The sequence below is a fragment of the Callospermophilus lateralis genome, chromosome 18 (assembly GCF_048772815.1).
Source record: "Callospermophilus lateralis isolate mCalLat2 chromosome 18, mCalLat2.hap1, whole genome shotgun sequence".
Lineage (NCBI taxonomy): Eukaryota > Metazoa > Chordata > Mammalia > Rodentia > Sciuridae > Callospermophilus > Callospermophilus lateralis.
This window is the reverse complement of record NC_135322.1, coordinates 22,323,149-22,343,590: the sequence shown is the minus strand read 5'-3', so window position 1 is coordinate 22,343,590 and position 20,442 is coordinate 22,323,149. Positions and strand designations below refer to the sequence as shown.

General features: G+C 47.6%; 1 protein-coding gene across 3 annotated transcripts; it reads left to right on the top strand.

Annotated features, from left to right (window-relative positions):
• Positions 1-8,812: 8,812 nt before the first annotated feature.
• On the top strand, positions 8,813-18,744 carry Plekhf1 (pleckstrin homology and FYVE domain containing 1). 3 transcript variants are annotated; one of them, XM_076837832.2, is made up of 2 exons: positions 8,813-9,576; positions 17,159-18,744. In XM_076837832.2, exon 2 carries the CDS (start codon positions 17,176-17,178, stop codon positions 18,013-18,015), a length of 840 nt encoding a protein of 279 aa, XP_076693947.1. In that variant the 5' UTR covers positions 8,813-9,576; positions 17,159-17,175; the 3' UTR covers positions 18,016-18,744. The 3 variants fall into 3 exon arrangements, with proteins under 3 accessions (XP_076693947.1, XP_076693948.1, XP_076693946.1); XM_076837833.2 differs by lacking the exon at positions 8,813-9,576 and adding an exon at positions 9,760-9,800; XM_076837831.2 differs by lacking the exon at positions 8,813-9,576 and adding an exon at positions 9,823-9,912.
• Positions 18,745-20,442: the final 1,698 nt, after the last annotated feature.

The following is a 20,442-nucleotide window of genomic DNA, read 5'->3' as shown; positions in this document are numbered from 1 at the left end:
GGCCTTGTAACATGCTAAGCAAGTGCTCTACCACTGAGCTACACCCCTAGCCATTATTTATTTATATATTTAATTTTAAGACAGGGTCTAAGTTGCTGAAGCCAGCCTTGAACTTGCAATCTTCTGGCCTCAGCCTCCCTGTAGCTGGGACTACAGGCGTGTGCCACAGTTCCTGGTCCTTTTCTTAAGTAAATTTTAGCTTGTGTTTTTCAAGAAATTGGTCTTTATCATCTATATTGCAGTTTTATGGGCATAGATAAGATTCCCTTATTATCTTATTAATGTCTATAGGTCTGCAGTGATATTCCCTCTTGCATTCCTATATTGGTCATTTGTGTATCCTCCCCATTTTCTCTATTTGTCTGACTAGAAACATATCAAGTTTAATGACCTTTTCAACAAAACTCATTTTGGATTTGTCCAATTTTTTAAAAATTTTCCAATTTTTCTGATTTTGTTCTTGTTGGTTTTTTTAATTATTTCCTATCTTTTGATTGTTTTGGGCTTCATTCGCTCTTGTTTTTCATTTCTTAAGGTAGAAGATGAGATTTGAGGACTTTCCATTCATTTCTGGTGTTTTTCTTTTACCCTATGAAAAATGGCAAAAAAATATAGTTGCTGAAAAGTGCTTGGTAATTTCAACATTTGGGTCATCTTGGGGTTGGCATCTGTTGATTGTCTTTTCCTTAAGAATCAGTCACATTTTCCTGGGTCCTTATATGTCCAGTAACTTTGGATTGTGTCCTGGATATTTTGAATGCCGTGTTCCACATCCAATTCTGAGCCTTGTATTTTTCAGAGTCCTTGGATGGTTACTGGCCAAGAGTTTTTAGCCGTAATCATGAAATATATAGGTATATTTCAGGAGGTTCACTTCACTTTGGCCAGCATCCAAAATCTCCTTTTTACCGCTCCTATTACGATTTCCCAAAACACAGTAAGCTGTCAAACTTCAGAAGTGGGATTGTGCCGCAGTCCGGCTGCAGCAAAATAACCGGGGGGTGATGAGCAACTTGTGTAGATTGATACAGCAGGAATGGGAGCCGTTTATTGTAGGACCGGAGGGGTATTTATCCATCCCACACAGCTTATCTTAATTAACATAAAATAGATACAGCAGTCAACCAATAAGGAATCTCCACACTTAATGGCTTGCTGGCGTTACTTCACAAACCACTCCCTCTGGCAAAATGCCAGGTGCCATCCTGACTTGTTTACACACTCTAACAGGATTGCACACCCCCACAAACCCCAACTTCTCTGGCTAAAGAAGCTGATATTCTTTTTAAAAAAAATTTTTTTTTTAGTTGTAGGTGGACACAATATCTTTGTTTTATTTATTTCTTTTAAAATATTTATTTTTTAGTTGTATTAAAAATACTTTTGTTATATATACTTATTTTTATGTGATGCTGAGGCTCGAACCCAGTGCCTCACACATGCAAGGCAAATGCTCAACCACTAAGCTGCAACCCTGGCCCCATGATATTCTTCTTCTTTTTTTTTTAAGAGACAGTCTGACCTCAGATTCTAGTATTTATTTTTAAATAATATTCATTTGTTAAATTTTAAATACATCAAGGAGATGATTGCTTTCCTCTCTGGAAAAATTTCCCTAATATGTGAAGCAATTGGTGAATTAAAGCTCTTCCGTCACCTCAGTTGGAGAAGAGGAGAGAAATGAGGATTTGGGAGACAGGAAGCAAAGGGAGGGAAGAGCAGAGGTAGAGTATATAGAGAGTTGAAGGTGTCTAAAGATTGAGGTCTTGAGAGGTGGGAGAAGGTACTTCTGTGTCCTGGGAGGGTCACCCAAGAAGCAGACAGGATCAGACATACAGAAGATTTATGGAGGGACACTGTTGAGGGGCAAAGTAGCCAGAAAATATATCTGGATATTAAGAGTATACATAGTACACTCAACCCATGCCAGTCTGAAATCTGGAAAGAGAGGAGGAAGGAAGAATTCTGCAGGAAAAGTCTCAAGCTGCAGTGCAATTCTAAGAGTTTATTATCCAGGCCAATGGTTGTTCATAGATGCCAGTGCACCAGAATTAGCTCCCTGCCATGCTCAGACTCTGACTGGGAGCAGCCTGTGAAAAGTAGGGCCTTGGCATGAACTTGGGCATGGATCCAGAAAGGCAGTCACCATGCTTCCACAGCTGGACAAGGGGCTGAATTTTCACACCTGCTGCCAGTCAGGGGACTGGGCACAGTGTGGGGGAGAAAATCCTAGTAATGGTATATGCCCTTCTCTGACCCTAGCCCAGACTCCAGGGATTCTTAGGGGAAAACACTCAGGCCCCAGTTCAGGGGAAAAGAGGAAACATCATACAAGGTACCTCCTTCAGGAAATGGAAACTACCTGCAGAGATCCCAGGCCAGGCAGTCAAGGGGTGTGACAATAGGGGACAGAAGGAACCATGAGGAGATGGGATGAGTGTGCCCTTTAATAGCACTCAAGCTCAGATTTGGTGGGGGGTACTTTTATTTTATTGAGGCATAACATACAGTACACAAATCTTAAGTGTACAGTTTTATACACTTTTACTAAGCATACACACATGGAATCATCACCAAAATCAAGAATAAATAAAAGCATTTTAGCCCCCTGTAGCGCTCCTCCTTTCCCAATCAATACACCCCACTTCTGAGGAAACTGCTATTCTGATATCTACCACCATAGATTAGTTTTGCAGTTTTGTATTTCAATTAGTCCAGCAAGTACTCTACATCTGGCTTCTTTTGTTCAACATTCGGTCAGTGGGATTCATTCATGTTCTTTTGTGTAACATACTCTTTTGATTTAGAAAGGCCATGTGCTGTATGAATACACAGTTATTTAGTTACCCATTATATTACTGGTGAACATTTGAGTTAGGTTTAATTTAGATATTGTAAATAAGGTTTTATGGACAATCTTGAAAATGTATGGTGCTGAACATGTGACCTTCTTCTCTTGGATTCCTACTCTTAGGAGCAGAATTTATGGGCCAAGAGAGTGTGTGTTTAGGTTTAGTGGACACTACCAAATGAGTTTCCAGTGCAATTGCCAATTTATATGTTCTCCAGCAATGTATTAGAGTTGCTCTGTGTCAACACTTGGTATCACCAATATTTACAATTTTAGCAATTCTGATGAGTGTCAAGTTCAGTTTTGAAAATCCACTGTGCTGGCCAAACAAAAAGGGGTCTATGGGCCTGCAAGCAGCTAGTTTAAAATTGTACCTAAGGCCTTTGGGAGACCTGCACAGGTACCCTCCAACCCACAGATCTGGAAATCACTCCCCCGTTTCTTTTACTACTTAGGTGGAATCCCTCCTTAGCTAAACCAGGGATCATTGCTCCTGCAGTGGGTCCCATCTCTTCACCCCACATCCACCCAGATGTAATATTCTCAAATTTCAATCACTCAAGGTCATAATATGTATTATATTAATATTATAATTATTATGAACAACAGCAGCATCATTTAAACATGTACAAATGCAAAAGGGGTGTGACAATGGGGGACAGAGGAGACCATGAGGAGATAGAAAGAGATGTATTATTTTCTGTTGATGACTAACAAATTACCTTAAAATTCAGTGACATGGAATAATAAACATTTGTAATAGCATATGATTTCTGTGGCTCAGAAACTTGGGAGTGGCATAGCTGGATGGCTCTACCACAGGTTATCTCATGAGGTCATAGTTAAGATGTTGGCTTGGGTGGCAGTCACCCAGGGCTTTCTGGGGCTGGATGATCTTCTAAGACAGTCCACTCACTTAGCTGACAACTTGGCACTGGCCGTTGGCAGGAGACCTGAGTTTCTCCCACGTGGGCCTCTCTTTAGGGGCTGCTGGTCCATCCTCATGATCAAGCCACAGGCTCCCCTCAGAGCCAGGAGAACAAGGCAGAAGCACAATGTCTTCCATGACCTAGCCTTAAAAGTTTCACCCCGTCATTTTCATAACAGCCTATTGATTACCCAGATTAATCCTGTTCTCCTATTCTATGTGATAAGCTAGGTCACGAAAACCATAGAGGTATACAGTGAAATGTGAATCTCCTACTCATAGCCCAGGTCACTCCTTTTCCATTCCAGAGAAAGAACTATTACCCACTTCTTGAGAATTCTGCCAGCAATATTTTATTGGTAGAAACACACACACACACACACACACACACACACACACACTCACATATATTAACGTAGCTTACTTTTTTATTCAATATCTTAGAAATTCTTTCACATCAGGACATAAAGACTCCTTTCTTTAGTTAACAATGGTAAACCATTTCACTGTATAGATGTGCCATAATTTATTTAACCATCTCCCATTAATGGTTATTTGGGTTGTCTCTCTCCTGTAAGCAATGCTCTGCAATGAATGAATGTATATATGTTTAAGAGTACATTCCTAGAAGTGGACTAGCTGGACAGAAGGGTCTGTGTATTTATTTATTTATGGTGCTGGGGATCAGACCCAGGGCCTTGTGCATGCAAGGCAAGCAGTCTACCAGCCGAGCTATAGACCCAGCCCTGGGTCTGTGCATATAATGTAATATGTTGTCCTCCAAAGAAGTAATAGTTTATGCTCTCAACAGCAAGGGAACAGATTCATGAAATCTTTGGGTTAATATCCCAAATGTTAGGCATTCCCTAAGAAATTCAGCAAGGAACTTAAAATAAAATATCACCCATCCCTGTCCTTTGAAGCCTTTTGCCAGCCAACCCAGCACCACTCCTCGACTAGAGAACTTCCACTGGCCCTCACACCCACTGTGTGCTGAGCATTTTTCTCTCCTGAACTTGCTTGTGCCTGGCCCCTACAATCCTTGTTCTTTCTTTAAAGATAGCAGGTTAGGAGTTCTTTGCCAGCCAGATACCCCTGATTGTCTCTCCAATGCTGGCGTGATTCTCTAAGATGTATTATCCAACCAGGACAGAGCTCTTCTGAGAGGATCCCTGCCCTCTACTCAGAACAAGCTCTTTGTTAGTCACTTTTCCATGGATATAATCAAAGTACCTGACAAAAAACAACTTAGTGGAGGAAAAGTTTATTTTGAGCTCATGATTTCAGAGGTTCGGTCCATGGTTGGCCAACTCCATTGCTTCTGGACCCAAGATGAGACAGAACAGCATGGTGGACATCATGGCCAGGCATGCTCACCTCATGGTAGCCAGGAAGCAGACAGACAGCACAAGGAACCAGGGACAAAATATATAATCCCCAAGGCACCTCCCCTACCCGCCCAGTGATCCACTTCCTCTAGCCAGGCCCACCTGCCTACAGTCACCACCCAGTAATCCACTCGAATCATTAATCCCACCAAATAAACGAATCACTGATTAGAATACAATTTTCACAAAGTAATAATTTTACCTCCTGCATTAACACGGGAGCATTTGGGGGACACTGCACATCCAAACTGTAATAGCGCTGTTGATTCTTATGGGTAAATATGTGTTCATGGGTTTGCCCCTATTCAACTGTGAACTTCCTACCCAAGGACAGAGATGGCCTCATTCATCTATTATTTAGGCAGAGGCACCAAGAGGCACAGTGACCATTTGTTGAGCGAATGAATAACCCAGGTGGAATTTGGTCAAACCAGTGCCGACAAAGATCCCTCTATTTGAGAAATTAGATGTGTCTAATACACTCTGAAGGTCATATTTTCCTGCAATGTTTATTTCATCCATCTGGGGCATTTTTCAAAAAGCGTTCTTTTCTGTTTGTTTGTTCCCCCTTTGACCTGGTTAGAGCCTCAAGGGGGAAATTCATGATGGGAAATGGCCACAAACATGAAAAGGATGTGCAGACAGTTACAAGGATAAACACAGGACAAGCACACACAGAAAGGAATGAATGTTGACATTGCAAGAAGACGGGGTGAGTGGGGGAGGGGAAGTCTGCAGTTTCAAGGTCTTGGTAGAGGGTAGTTGCAATCTCGATTTCAAATTAATACACTGTACCCCTTTAGCAATTCCTTGCTCAAGATTTTCTTTTGAAATCCCAGTTTTCCCATCTGTTTTGCAGTTTTCTCAGGATTTCCTCCTTTAAAGCTCATCTTCTTAACCATTTCAACAGAAATCTTTCCAAATCCCACATTTTAATGGCTCTGAGACTCAGGGTCTCAATCTATGATTGGTCAAGAAGGCAGCAGAGAGTAGTCTGGGAATCAAACATAGTTAGAGTCAGCTGCAAGATCTGCTTGTTATAAACAGTGGGACCTCTGTTAACTCTCCCACCCAACCAACTTTTTGTTTTGAAAATTTTCAAGCCAACTGAAAAGTTGCAAGGAATGAACAGCCAGAGATGAGGGTTTGGCAAGCATCAGTCTGAGGCCTGTTTTTTGTGTGACCTGTGAGTGGTTTTTGCATTTCTAAGTAGATGGAAAAAAATTTTAAAAAAAGGAAAAATGTTTCATAACACATGAACTTTACAGGAAATTCAAGTATCAGGGTCCCTCAATAAAAGTTACCCACTTGTTTATGCACTGCTTTTCCTCTGTAATAAGAGCTGAGTAGTTGTCACAGACCCTGATTTTCTAAGCCCAAAATACTTTTTGGCCCTTCGTAAAATACGTTTGCCAACCCCTGACCTAGACTTACCAGTTCTTAATATTTTGTCCCGTTCGTTTTTTTTTTCTCTCTTGCTGAAACATTTGTCTTAGTTTTGAAACTTCACCCCCAAATACTTTTGTGTTTGTTTCTTAAACTGAAAGCTGGGTGAACAGGTTTAATGTGGGGAGAGACACAATGCTATAAAGTGTTCAGCACACAGTGCTTGGCACATAGACAGAACCTAATAAACAATGCAATAAAAATTCCTGGCATTTCTCACAGATGGGGTTGCCAAAACACCCAAGCTGAGAATCCTGAGCCTCGTGAAGTGCTTTCGTGAAGCTTCAGTTGCCTCAACTTGGAGGCCAGCTTTTCCTCTGAAAGAGCTTCTTACCAGAGGAGTAAAAAAAGACTCCAGGAAATCTCATTTTTTCCGTAGCTTGTGGCTTGGCTGACTCAACTTCTGCCTTTCCCTGAGTCACAAGTTTTTCCTCTTATTTGTAGGAGCAAGGCCCTCCACCCAGGTCTCCCCACCCATAGCCAGTCCCCGTTGGGAAGAGGGTGGACAGCTGCAGGATCAGTTTATGCTGCCTCCAGGGGATTTCCCAGAACTCCACTCAGATCCACAGAATGTCAGTTGGAAAGGAGGATAGATGAGGAGACTGAGGCCCAAGTGGGCCCTGAACCACTAATGACGGGGTCTCCTGACTCCAGGACCAACAGGTATGCACCTTCCCTCTAGTTTTCCAGAATCATGAAAAACTCGCCTTTTCTAGACGCTCCCTCTGTGGCAGGCACAGTGTTAGATGCCACATACCATTATAAACAAGGTAGCCCTGTCTTCACAAGGGACCAACTCCCTCTATTCTCATGGCCACCTCCACCCCAGGCACCTTCACCTCTCCCTGAGGACACCCTTCCCTTGCCAGGGAGGTGGAGAATCTGAGCAGCGAGGCAGCCCTCAAGCATGGCCTGAAGTCCCCTCCACACAAGCAGTGTGTACATTTGGGACAGCACATCCTCGTGTTTCAATGTCCCAAATACCCTCCGGGTTATAACCCAGGCTGTAGGATTTCAGACATTGTCTCTTTCTCCTCTGCATGGTGGACAGGTCCAGCTACATCACTAGGACTCATGAATTCAAGTGCTTATTCACAGGGAGTACATGAGTGGGTAGAGCAGGATGGGGGGAAACCCAGAGGCTGGTAGGACTGTTGTGGATGGGAGAACACAAACCCCATCTGGGGACAGCTTGCCAGGGAGACGACAACCAGCATTTTCAAACCCTCTCATTTTAGAGAAGATGGAAATCCTAATTTTTATGATTAAATCCTGAATTTTTAAATGTTTAAATATTTTGCAGGACAAAAAGAAAGGTCATTGGATCACGATCATCCCATGGTCTATCTTCAACGCTATGGCTTCTTTTGAATGCTCAGTACAGGCTGTACTTGCTGATGAGGGTGATGGCAAGGATGGAGGGCAGGGGATAAATGAGGGGGCTCTCCAAGGCCACAGCTGGTGGCTTTCTCACGTGCTTATCACCTCCTTCCCTCCTCTTTCTCTTGACCTTCTCCCTCTTCCTCCCCTCCCCACTTTCCCTTCTCTGGCCAGCACTGAGCCTCCCTCACAGCCTCACCCAGATCTCCAGGGAGAGCGGGGCACCTTGCTCCTTCCTGCCTGCTAGCTGCCCTCAAGGATGGAGGCCCAGCTGAGAAGAGAGTCTGGCCACAGCACCGAGATCCTGGAGCCAGATCAGCTCTTTCTCCAACTGTCACCTCTTGCTCTTCTTCCAGGTGCCCAGGCTCTGTCTTATTTGGCAACACAAACTAGAGGGAAAGAACAGACATTGAGCTTTCCAACTAAGGGCTGAATCTCAGGCCTGGAGAGAGGAGTGAACAAGGTGTTCCTGGGGCTCATAGCCAGGTAGGGAAGACAGTCCACAAACATGTAAACAAGTGACCCCAAAACATGACTTCAGGTTGGGGAAAACAACAACAACAACAAAGTAAACAAACACAGACAACTACCTGAGGTAGTGGAAGGTAGTGGATGAAGCAAGGAACTGCGCTGGGAGCCAGGGAAGCTTCTCTGAGCAGGTGCCAGTTTGAAGTAAGACCTGATAGAGGCAGAGGAAGTGCAAAGGACCTTGGAGGTGGGAGAACCCTGAGGTTCTGAGGAACTGGAAGAAGCCAGTAGGAGGGGTGAGTTAGGAGGAGGCCACCAGCAGGCTGAGATATGTGCCACTTGAAGCCTTGTCATTTCATTTTGAGTGTCTGCAGAGGCCAGGAAGCAGGATAAGCAAGGAGTGGCCTAACTTGCTAACGTTCAGCTGCGTGTGATGGGTACATGGAGACCACGATTCCTTCCTTCGGTGTGTGAAATTTGCCACTATAAAAAAGTTGAATTTTTAAAAAATGCTGCTGGTTTTTAATATTATGATCATCTCTCAGGGTTACTGGGGAAAGACGACTATATACAAGCTTCGAAACGCAGGGGACGACCAGCGGCATCATGATATTGCCCAAAAGAGCTTCTCACTCCTTCTTGCCAGTGTCCCATCCCTCATTACCCAGCGATGACGGCCCCTCTACATCCGGGCCGGGAGCCCTGGACTGAGTCTCCAGCCGGGTGCCAGCTGTCCGAGTGTGGAGTGAGGCGACAAGAAGAAAGGGAAACCGGTGAAGTGGGGTGCAAACTGGGAAGGCAGCCCCCAAGGCCGGCCTGCCGCGAGCGCTGACCGCAGACCAAGTTGCACACTTTTCTCGGGTACTCGCGCACATTTCTCGGAGACTCGCGCTGGCTCCGCCCTCGTCTGTGCTCCGTGGCTCCGATAGGTCGAGCTGCCCGCGAGAGGGCGTGTCAAGGGAGTTGCAACGCAGAGACGTGGGCAGCGCGGCAATGGGCCGGAGCTGGCCAGCCCCACACAGCGGCAGAGAGCGGACTGGCGGGCCGGGCTGCTGGGCCATCTCGCTGCAGGGCGCGGGGCGTGGGGCGCGCGGAGCCCCTGGCCGGCCGAGGAGGTAAGCCTTCACCCAAACCCCGGCCCGGGTATGGCTTGCGGAGTAGGTGGGCTTTCCTCCTGTCGCCTTCACGCTGTTTGATTCCCGGGGCTGCTAAGTCCTGGTGGCTCCCGGGCTTAGGCGGGCGGGGCACGGCGCGCATCCAGGGCTCCTTGGACTCTGGCCCGAGCAGAGGCTCACCGCTTGCTTGCAGGGCAGGGCTTGTAGCCTCTCCACGGTTGAGGGTGAGGGCAGGTAGGGTACGGGTGTGGGGGCGCGGCGTTGCGGGAGGCATGAGAGTTGGGGCGTCCCAGCGCACCCTGGTACTGCAGGAAATCTCAGAACACCCGCCGTCTGGTAATGTTTTGCGAAGTTATGTCCTCATGCCGCCTCTGCGGCCGCACTTCTTGACCTCGATCTGAGGGTACAAGAGACGTGGCTGGGACTGCTACGGGGGTGGGGTAGGGGTGGGATGGGAGGAGAGCAGAGTGGCAGTGCTTGCCAGACGGTCTGGGTTCTCGCTGGCCTCATATTTAGGAGACACCTGGCCCCTGACGGGTTTGAGTTTGTGACTCTTGGTGGGAATTGTCAAAGGAAGTTATTGAGGCCGACCCACAGAGGCAGAAATGGCCTGGGGAGTCTGCTTTCCTTTCCGTGGAACTCGTGAAGGATAGGGGAGATGTGTCACCAGCCCTCTTGGCAGGTGGGAAAACTGAAATTTGGAGTCACCCTGAAACTTTTTCTCCACTGCCGGAGGGAAAGGCTTTTGGAATTTGAACAAAGCTGTTATCTCACCAGCGGAGGGTGGAGGTCAAGACGGTGGGAGGATTAGTACTGGGGTCAGCCTCTGTTTGGCAGGTAATTCCCACTGACGTTTGTCAGCTGAGATGACTGACTTCAGCCTGCATCCGGCCTATCCTACCAGGGCTGCCAAGACAGGGACAGGGCAGCACAGCAGAGCAAAGGGACCTCTGCAAACCGTCCCACCCCCAAGGAAGGAAGGAGGTTTTGCCAGTGCGACCTGGAGGGTGGGACAACCCATCCAAGCTGATGAACCTTTTCAGGTGTGAGTGTTGAAAATGGAAAGGTCAGGCATCTGGAGAGGAGCCCCAGTCTCTGGACTTCAGGATTTCTGATTCTGTCTTGATTGAAAGCACCCTTCAGCAGTTCAGGGCTGTTTTGGCCACTTTTTAATTTGGGCTCCCTGGCCACTCACAAGGACTTTGGGCAGTGATGGTAGTTCCAGTGGGTGGTACTTCTCTAACTGGCCTTTTGTGAGGATTAAATAAGATAATACATGTAATGTGCTTAACTTGTGCTTGGCAAGCTGTGGGCACTGCCTAAATGGCACCTTCAGTTCATTTTCCTTATTACTAGTCTTTTCCTGGAGAACTTTCTAGAAAGCACAGGGCTGGACAAAGCTGAGGGGCAGCCCCTCTGGAAGGAGAGGAAACTTGGATCTTGGGCTTCCCCTCATGCACTTGGAGAAAAATCAAATTCTCACCTTGATCTGTAGGCCTGCAGGATGACCCCTGCTGGCCCCTGCTGGCCCCTGTGACCTTAAATTTCACCCTGGCCCCATTGCTTCTTCCTCTGTGGCTCCCTTACTCTCCACCTTGAGCTTTTCCTATAACTAGAAAACTCTTCTCAGATCTTTGACTTTGACTGGCTTCTTCCTTATATTCAGGTTGCAGTGAGGTAACTTCCTCACAGATCTTTCCTAATCCCCACCTGCCCCAATCCCTCTGCAGAACCTTTTCTGCATAGCACTTAGCACTGGCTCTCAGAAAACACCTTGTGGAGTCACTTCTAGTCTGGCTTCCCCACCAGGAAGTACATTATTGAAGCCTGGTCTCTAACTCCCTGCTATAAGGGATGCCTAGTATAGTGCATGGCACTTGTAAGATATCAGGAAACATCACAAAGTAATGTCAGGTGGGGTGGGCCTGGCTGGGGCTGAGGTCCCTGCAGGGACAGTGGGGCCCCAGTCAGGAAGCCCAGAGAAAGACCAAAAGGCTACTACTTTCCAAGGTTTCGGGCCCTCAGACATGTCTCAGTAATCTCAAAAACTATATCCCAAGTGGGCAATAGGAGAAGACGGGTTCCATCAGGACAGAACCCAGTGTGGTTTGTCGGGTATATCCTTGGAGTAGGTATGTTATGCATTTTATAGTATGTGGTGGTATAAATTAGAGAGAAGCAAACCTTTTCTATAAAGGTCCAGACAGTAAATATTTTTAGGTTTTGCAAGCCATACAGTGTGTTGCACATGGCTGTGTTCTAAAACAACTGTATTTGGAAAAGCTGCCAGAGGGCCAGATTTGGTATGGATTTTCAGTTCCCCATTTTAGATTTCTCATCACTCTTCAACTATCATGCACAGAGCGCTGGCCACACAGAATCCACAGCCATCCTGTGACTCTCAGGATGTGGCTCCCAAGCCTAGCACTCACTGTGAGCACCTTCAGCCCTTGTTAAAGTGGTGGGATCACAGAGCCCAGAGCCCTCACCCTTCTGAACCTCCAGGGACGATGTAAGTCTGCTCATTGCCCTGTCTACCAGACTCCCTGACCCTGCAGCAGTGTCAGTCCCTCTGTCAGTGGCCTGGGTGCCAAGCTGGGGTTGGCACAATTATTTTCCAAGGTCGAAATGCTGCCAGAAGGGTCCATTTTCATTGTCTTCCTGAGGCCGACTTGTCCTAAGTGAATGGGACAGGACTCAGCTCTCTCCTCCTCTATCCTGAGGGTGGTTTACTTCTCTGGCAAGAACAATATAAAAGACTCAGGGCTGCTTATTTACCATGAAAAGCCATCAGGCCACATTTAATCAGTGCATGAAGCTACGATTGCATCAGGAGTGTGGGCAAATGTTGGGGAGCCACCAGAGAGGACATTGTGTGCCTGGTCCCCTGCCCAGCCTCGGACCCTCTGTAGACTCACAGAGGAGAGGGGCATGAGACCCCTCTGGCTGCTGTGTTCAGTGTGTGGGGACAGGACAGCTTGGGCCCAGGCCCCTTTCATCTAGCACCAGATAATCCTGCCCTTCATGGCCCACATTTTGCTGCCAGCAGCTAGACACCTCCGCCCACAGCTCTGCCCTCCCCAGTACTGCTCTTCACTTCCTCTGTGGGCTGTGTCTGTGGGAGGTGGACCTGGGCAAGCCAGCCTCTGGAGTGCACAGGGCTGGGTAAGAGCCTCCTGTCCTCCCAGCTCAGAGCCACTCTGACTCCACACTGAATGTGCTAGGCTTTGTTCTAGACCGGTGGCAGGGTTCTGCTGGCACCAGACTTCTTGACACACCGGGGTACTGAGGGGAAACGTGGCCTTCCTTCTTCAGGGCTCCTGGCATCTCCCACAGATGCCCAGGTCCCTATGCTGTGCCATCTCCTTGCCAGACTCAGCCTAGTGTCCCGTTGAGAGGCCTGCCTGGCTCCACTCACTGTCTCCAGCCTGTAGAACCCAGAACTTGATCCAGATGCTGTCCTGTGATTTTATTCTTTTGAAGGACTTTAAAATTAAAATGAAAAAAAAAATGTTTTTACTTTCTGGAATTGATGGGTATTGGATTTCATCACATTTGTTGCTGCCTTTTTCTTTCTTTTTTTTTCTTTAAAGATCTTTTTTTTTTTTTTAATATTTATTTTTTAGTACTTGGCAGACACAACATCTTTGTTTTGTATGTGGTGCTGAGGATCGAACCTGGGCCGCACGCATGCCAGGCGGGCGCGCTACCACTTGAGCCACATCCCCAGCCCCTGTTGCTGCCTTTTTCTAACAAAATAAATAAAACACAGATAAAGGTGAAATCCTATGTGAGGACACCCCCACCCCATTCCTGGTCACATCTAGATCCCCTTCCCCAAGGTCACTTTCTCCTGGCCTTGGTTTTATTTTACCATCTTAATCATTTTTAAATGTGTGGTTCTGTACTGTTAAATATTTCCACTGTTGTGAAAAAAATGAACTTTTTCATCTTTTAAAATTGAAACTCTGGCCCATCAGAAACTCCCACAATGCCCATGACCCCTGGCAACCGTTTTCTGTCTACCAATCTGACCACTTTAGATACTTCATCTAAGTGGAATCCTGCAATATTTGCTATCTTATCACTATCTTATTTCACTTCATATCATCCAGATTCATTCATGCAGTAGCATGTATTAAAATTCCTTCCTTTTTAAAGCCAAATAATATTCCATTATATGTATGGACCACGTTATGTTTACCCATTCATCTGCTGAGGGCACTTGGGTTGCTTCCACTTCTTGGTTATTGTGAATGATGGCGTTGAGTATGGGAGTGAGATATTTCTTCAAGTCTCTGCTCTCAGTCCTTTTGGATAGAAACCCAGAAGTAGGATTCCTGGATCAGATGGTAATTCTATTTTTAATTTCTAGAGGAACTTCCATATTGTTTTCCATAGACACCACACCAGTATGCATTCCCACCCACAGTGCACAGGGTTTCCAATTTCTCCACATCCTCACCACCACTTGTTATTATTTTTAAATAGTAGCCATCCTAATGAGGCGGAGCCTCATCTTTGGATGGCCCATGCATTTCTTAAAAACTTTAATAAACAACCAAGTGGTGGTTGAGGATGTGGCTGAAATTGGAACCTGTGCATAGTGGAGAGGGAATGCATACTGGTGTGGAATAGACTAGATAGGGCAGAGGGGTTGGAGGGGTAGGGAGGGGGCATGAGGTTATTAATGATGATGGAATGTGATGATCATTATTATCCAAAGTACAGGTAAAAAGACACGAATTGGTGTGAATATACTTTGTATACAATCAGAGATATGAAAAATTGTGCTCTATATGTGTAATAAGAATTGTAATGCATTCCTCTGTCATATATAAGTAAAAAAATAAATTAAAATTTTTTTAAAAAAGTAACTTGAGCATGTCTGGCAAAAAAAAACCAAACAACTTTTTAGATGTTATGCAGCTTCTGCACAGCTGGTGTCCCATGATATATACTGTTCTGAAGGTTGCCTTTTTCCCACTCTTTATGTGTTTCCATTAGCTCATTTTGATCTGCATATCCATTGTTTGGATAGACCTTGCTCATAAGGGACTTCAATTGTCACTGCCACACAGCAGTCACTGTCCTTTTTGAGTCTCCCTCCTCTGCTCTATTCTGACTCATTTATGTAGAGAAATTATCCAAACCATCCCAGGGCTCCCAGCCCACAGCCTGATGAAACTTGGAGGTGGCACTCTGAAATGTTAAGAGATATGGTTCTTGTTTTGCAAAATTGTCCATCAGCCAGGGATCTGGTGCTCAGTCATGGCAGAATGGCTCAGAGTGTCACTGATAATCCTCTAGGTTTCCAAACTAAAAATAGCAGTTCTTATATAAGGTGGTGTGGGCAGCACTTTTCAGGGCATCTTGTGACTTGAAGAGGCAAGTAAAACATGACTCAAGGGACCCAGCATTTCTTCTTGCACAATGCCTCCAGCCCCCATATTAAGGCCCTGCTCTGGATTCCCACAGGTGGTCTGACTTATAGAATTGCAGCTTGGTGACTCAGAAATAGTATGTTTGTGATCAGCAAGGCCAAGGACATGCATATGAGGTCAGCTCTCATCTGCTTCCCTTGCAGTTGAATCACATGTAGTGGTCTTCAGGAGCTTTAGAAAGGTTGAGTCATTTGCCACTCACTTATTGAGTACTTACTGTGTGCAAGGACACACCTTCAAGAATTGGTGACACAACAGTAAACAAGAAAAGTCTTCTTATGGAGCTAAAAATTAAGTGGGGGACACAGAAAATACATAAGCAAATAATGAATAGACGAGAAAAGACCAGGTCCTGATGTGGAGACAAAATAATAATAGTAATGATAATGATAATGGCATCAGTGAACTTTTTCTGTAAAAAGCCAGACGGTAAATATTTTAGGCTTTGAAACCATATGGTCTCTATCACCACTACTCAGTCATTGCAGCATGAGAGCTGCCATAGACCATGGCGGATAAATGAGCATGGCTGTGTTCCAATAAAACTTTATTTATAAAAACAGGCTGTGAACCAAATTTAACCCTCAGACCCCAGTCTTCCATTCCCTGTCCTTGGCTGGAGGAGAGGCTGTCTGAACTGGGGTTCAGGGAGAACCTTTCTGAAAGGGGGATGGGAACTAAGAGCTGGTCACAGGAAGAAGCTGTTATGGTCTGTTCCAGACAGAAGCACCTTGCTGTCAACACAGTGGTAGCATTGTGTGCTGACTTGGCTGGATTTGCAAGATGAAGATGATGAGGCTCACTCATGGGTTGAATGCTCATGGTACAAAGGAGATTAAAGACTGAGTTCTAGACTTGGAGTTTGAAACACTGGTGAATGGTGGTTCCAACTATGAAGAAGAGCTGAGAGCAACAGGCTTTGGGGAAAACTGAGCTGAATTTGAGGAACTTATTAGATGGACCGGAGGAAATCCATGTTTGTAGCTCAGTCAAGAGGCCAGGACCAAAGGCTTGGCCTAGAGAGTGACAGCATTCAGCTGGTCTCCAGAGCTGTAAGTCTGATGGGCTCAGAGGGAAGGTGTGTGAATGGAGCTGTGATGAGCTCCCAGGCCACCAACACTTACTGTTTGGTGCTTGAGCACAGGGGCTCAGGTGGTCTTCACACCCCATGGTGGAAGGCTGGGTGTGGTGCCAGATATATGCCCCCCCCCCCCACTTACTAGCAATCTGTTTCCCTCCTATAAATGGAAAGGTAACCTACCTTCTAGGGTTTGTATAAGAACTGAGATAAAGTCATGCTTGGCATGGAGGGAGCACTCAGCACCTGGTACCTGTGATAATGGTGGTAACCACTGAATCAATGAGGCAGTTGCAGGTCTGTGATTGGTTGGGATCCCAAACCACCATGTGCCTGGGATGCATTGTTCCAGTATGTGTATCTGCATCCTTCCTGATGCCCTGGGAACAGCTGACAGAAGTTGGTAACTCTCCCAGGTTCTTAGTCTTTTGTCCCTGGTGAACCCTATTGAAGCATGTTCACCCTATCTTCTAAGATCCCCCAGTAGGCACTGATCCTCCATTGCCCACAGCAGTAGCCTGCCGAGTGGCCCATTCATGGCTGCCTTCCATCCCTGACTGGCCTTTATAGTCCTCTTATTGGGGAATTCCTCATCACCTCTGGATAATTTCTTTTCTTTCTTTTCTTCCCCCTCTTTTTTTGGTACCAGGAATTGAATTCAGGAGTGCTTAACCACTGAGCTACATCCCCAGCCCTCTTTTTACTTTTTATTTTGAGGTAGGGTCTTGCTAAGTTGCTTAGAAACTTGCTAAGTTGCTGAGACTGGCTTTGAACTTGTAATCCTCCTGCCTCAGCCTCTGCTCCTCAGCTGGGATTACAGGTGTGAGCCATCATATGCAGCTACCTCAGCATAATTTCTTATACCCCTCATATCAGGGCTGGCTTCTGGGGTGGTGAGTTTCTATGGTTGGGTGGCTAGACAGGCGGGCTTGCTGGGGCCCAGTAGGACAATAAGTTGTCTGGTTTGAAGAGTTGAGGGTGAGCAGTGTGACTCTGATCCTCAGTACCCCAATACAGCTATGCCTGGGCATGCTGACGCCTCCTCGTCTGTCTCCCACAGCTGAGCCACTGGAGAAGATGGTGGACCACTTGGCCAACACAGAGATCAACAGCCAGCGGATCGCAGCAGTGGAGAGCTGCTTTGGGGCATCAGGGCAGCCACTGGCCCTGCCAGGCCGGGTGCTGCTAGGTGAGGGCGTGCTGACCAAGGAGTGCCGCAAGAAGGCCAAACCACGCATCTTCTTCCTCTTCAATGACATCCTGGTGTATGGCAGCATCGTGCTCAACAAGCGCAAGTACCGCAGCCAGCATATCATTCCACTGGAGGAGGTGACGTTGGAGCCACTGCCAGAGACCCTGCAGGCCAAGAACCGCTGGATGATCAAGACAGCCAAGAAGTCCTTTGTGGTGTCAGCTGCCTCCACTACAGAGCGCCAGGAGTGGATCAGTCACATTGAGGAGTGTGTGCGGCGGCAGCTGCTGGCCACAGGCCGCCAGCCCACCACAGAGCATGCAGCACCCTGGATCCCTGACAAGGCCACGGACATCTGCATGCGCTGCACACAGACACGCTTCTCGGCCCTAACCCGTCGCCACCACTGCCGCAAGTGTGGCTTCGTGGTCTGTGCTGAGTGCTCCCGAGAGCGCTTCCTGCTACCCCGCCTCTCACCTAAGCCGCTGCGGGTGTGCAGCCTCTGCTACCGAGAGCTGGCTGCCCAGAAGCGGAAGGAGGAAGAGGCAGAACAGGACAGGGGCTCCCCAGGACAGCTGGCCCATCTGGGTGGGGCTTTCTGTGGGGCATCCAGTGGAGATGACGACGACTCCGATGAGGACAGGGAGGGCAGTAGGGATGGTGACTGGCCCAGCCACGTGGAGTTCTACACTTCAGGTGTCTCCTGGTCAGCCTTCCACAGCTGACCCTGGCCTGCAGAACTTTTGCATCCAAGCCAGCTCCATTGCTCAGGCCCCTAAGAGGTCAGTTCCTGAGCTGCCTGGCACCCTGGGACCTTGCCCCATGGTGGGCAGAGGTAGGGATGGCTCTTTCCCTCGGGATTCCCAGTGCCTTTTGCTGAACATTGGCATTCCTTTAGGTCCACTCAGTTCTACTTTCCTTTTAACAAGCCCCAGAACACTTAGACCTCTTAGGAATAAATGCCATTTTCAACTCTACGTGCTACAGCTGCAGCTCCAGACAACCCCTTGAATTATACCACCTGGGGTGCCCCAGGCTTTAGGGGCCAGAGGGGGGTAAAGAACACAAAGGGAAAACAGAATGATAGTGAGGGTCCACTGCATCAAGGCCTGAGCTGCAGAACCTCACCCTAACACCCCTGGACAAGCCTACCCCATGGAAGAGCATGAATCTAAGGGATGCCTTCAGGAAACCAAGGCCAGCCCAGCAGCATGCTGGTGCCCACCTGGCCCTGCCAGTCCAGGTGTGGGTACTCACCTAAGCCAGGCAAGAGAACTGCTGCCTAGGGCAGCCTGATAAGGACTCTGCCTGTCTTCCTTCCTTCCAGTTCTTTATATCCTGTCCCCATCTCTCCCTGCAGCCAATGAAATTAGTGTTTTCTGTTAGGATTCTTCAATTGCAATGACAGAAACCCTATCCAGACTGACTTACTAATAAAAAGGTTTACTGACTTATGTGATTGCAAAGGCCTTGTTTCAGACATGGCTCAATTGGGGGCTAAAACAATGCTGGGGGGGTGGCAAAAATCAACACTGTCTACCTCGCTGGGCACCCTGGGAATGCTTGCAGCCCTGTAGAGACAGACATTCACGCCACACCTTGGCCGGGTGAGGTCCCCAAGGACACAGACCCATCTGGGTGCTGTGACCGTAGCCCGGTGCCCATAGCTCTGTAAACTTTGGTGTAGATTATCTCAATGGGTGGACCAAAGGAAACAAGGAGCCATTTGTCTGGCTCTACCTCTCTCCCATGCACTCTCCTCTCTGGCCACTGGAGGTGGTGCCATCTGATGAGGAAACTGAGCCCCGAGTGCAGCTGCTAGCCTTGCTCAGAGTGAAGTGGGCCTGAAACTTGAATGCCATCCTCCTGGTACCTGATCCAGACACTGGCAGGAGCTGCAGGGACTTTGAGACAGTCTCCTGCAGATTCCTGTGTGTCAGTCTTTCCCCAGTGCCTCTTTGACCTCTCTTAGAGTGGAGTCCCTGTCAGCTAAAAGTGGTGACTTTGGGGTTGGAAAAAGCTACTCCCAGCCCACCAAGCTTGGTATTGAAACCCCACCATCTGTTTCCCCAATGCAGTGTGTCGTCTCTGGGCCGGTTCTCACATATCACATGCAAACAGAGCCTCAAAGGTCAAGTTGGTGCAGATTCTGATTCAGCAGCTCAGGCCCAGCTCCCATGGACCATATTGGGACAGTAAGGCCTGCTGTTGACATGTAATCACACTTTGGGGTGGGGTTCACCCAGCACTTGCCTGTGACCCTCCCTACATTGGCAGAGTGACCAGGTTTGGGGAGGCTCAGAGGCGCTTCCAAGAAGGTCTTGTTTGTTTGCAGGCCCTTTCCCTCCGTGGCCTCTCTCAACCACACAGACTGGTTCAGGCTGTTCTGCCTGAGCAGACGGCACAAGGCCAGACAGGTCACAGGGTGAGAGGCAGCTTCCTGAAGACACATCTGGTGCTCTTAGAAATCTAGGTCAGGCAGCCCCACCCCTTCCCCTGGACTGATGGCAGGGTAGGGGGTATCAGCTCTAGTACTGGCCTCTTGTTCACAGCCCCACTCCCCTGGAACCTCTCTTGTCTGGAAACCCTCAGGGTCTAAAGGGCCCACAGCTGATCTCAAGCACCACCAGCCTCCTCCACTTGCCTGCCAAAGTGGTCACAGTGTCAGGTCCTTGGGCAGGCAGGACAAGCTGTCTGAGTGCCATGTGGCACTTCAGGGTCTGGAGCTGGAAGGTGCTGGATGGGCCCTCAGCCCAGGATTCAGGCCTGTTTCCTTCTCCCAATGGACAGGGACAGAGCTGCTGCTCCCCTGAGCTCCAAGGCATTGGAGTCTAAAAGGACACAAGGACTCAGGGTGGCCAACAACCTTTGGAGAGCTCTCATTCATGGTGACTTGCTTATTGATGTTTGCTGTAGGCCCTACCAGATGGTAAGGACACAGCTATGAGTGAGATGGATGGGGTCCTGCCTCTCCAGGCTCTTTGGGCATAGAGAGGAGTCAGGCACAGCACTGGGGACAGTGCAGGTACCGGGTGCAGGGAGGAGGGGCAGTACTCTGAAGAGCTGAGGTCACAATGACTAGGAAGAAAGGGGTGATGTCATTTGGAGAGATGGTGTTAAAGGCAGAAGGAATAGCAAGTGTGAAGGCTCTG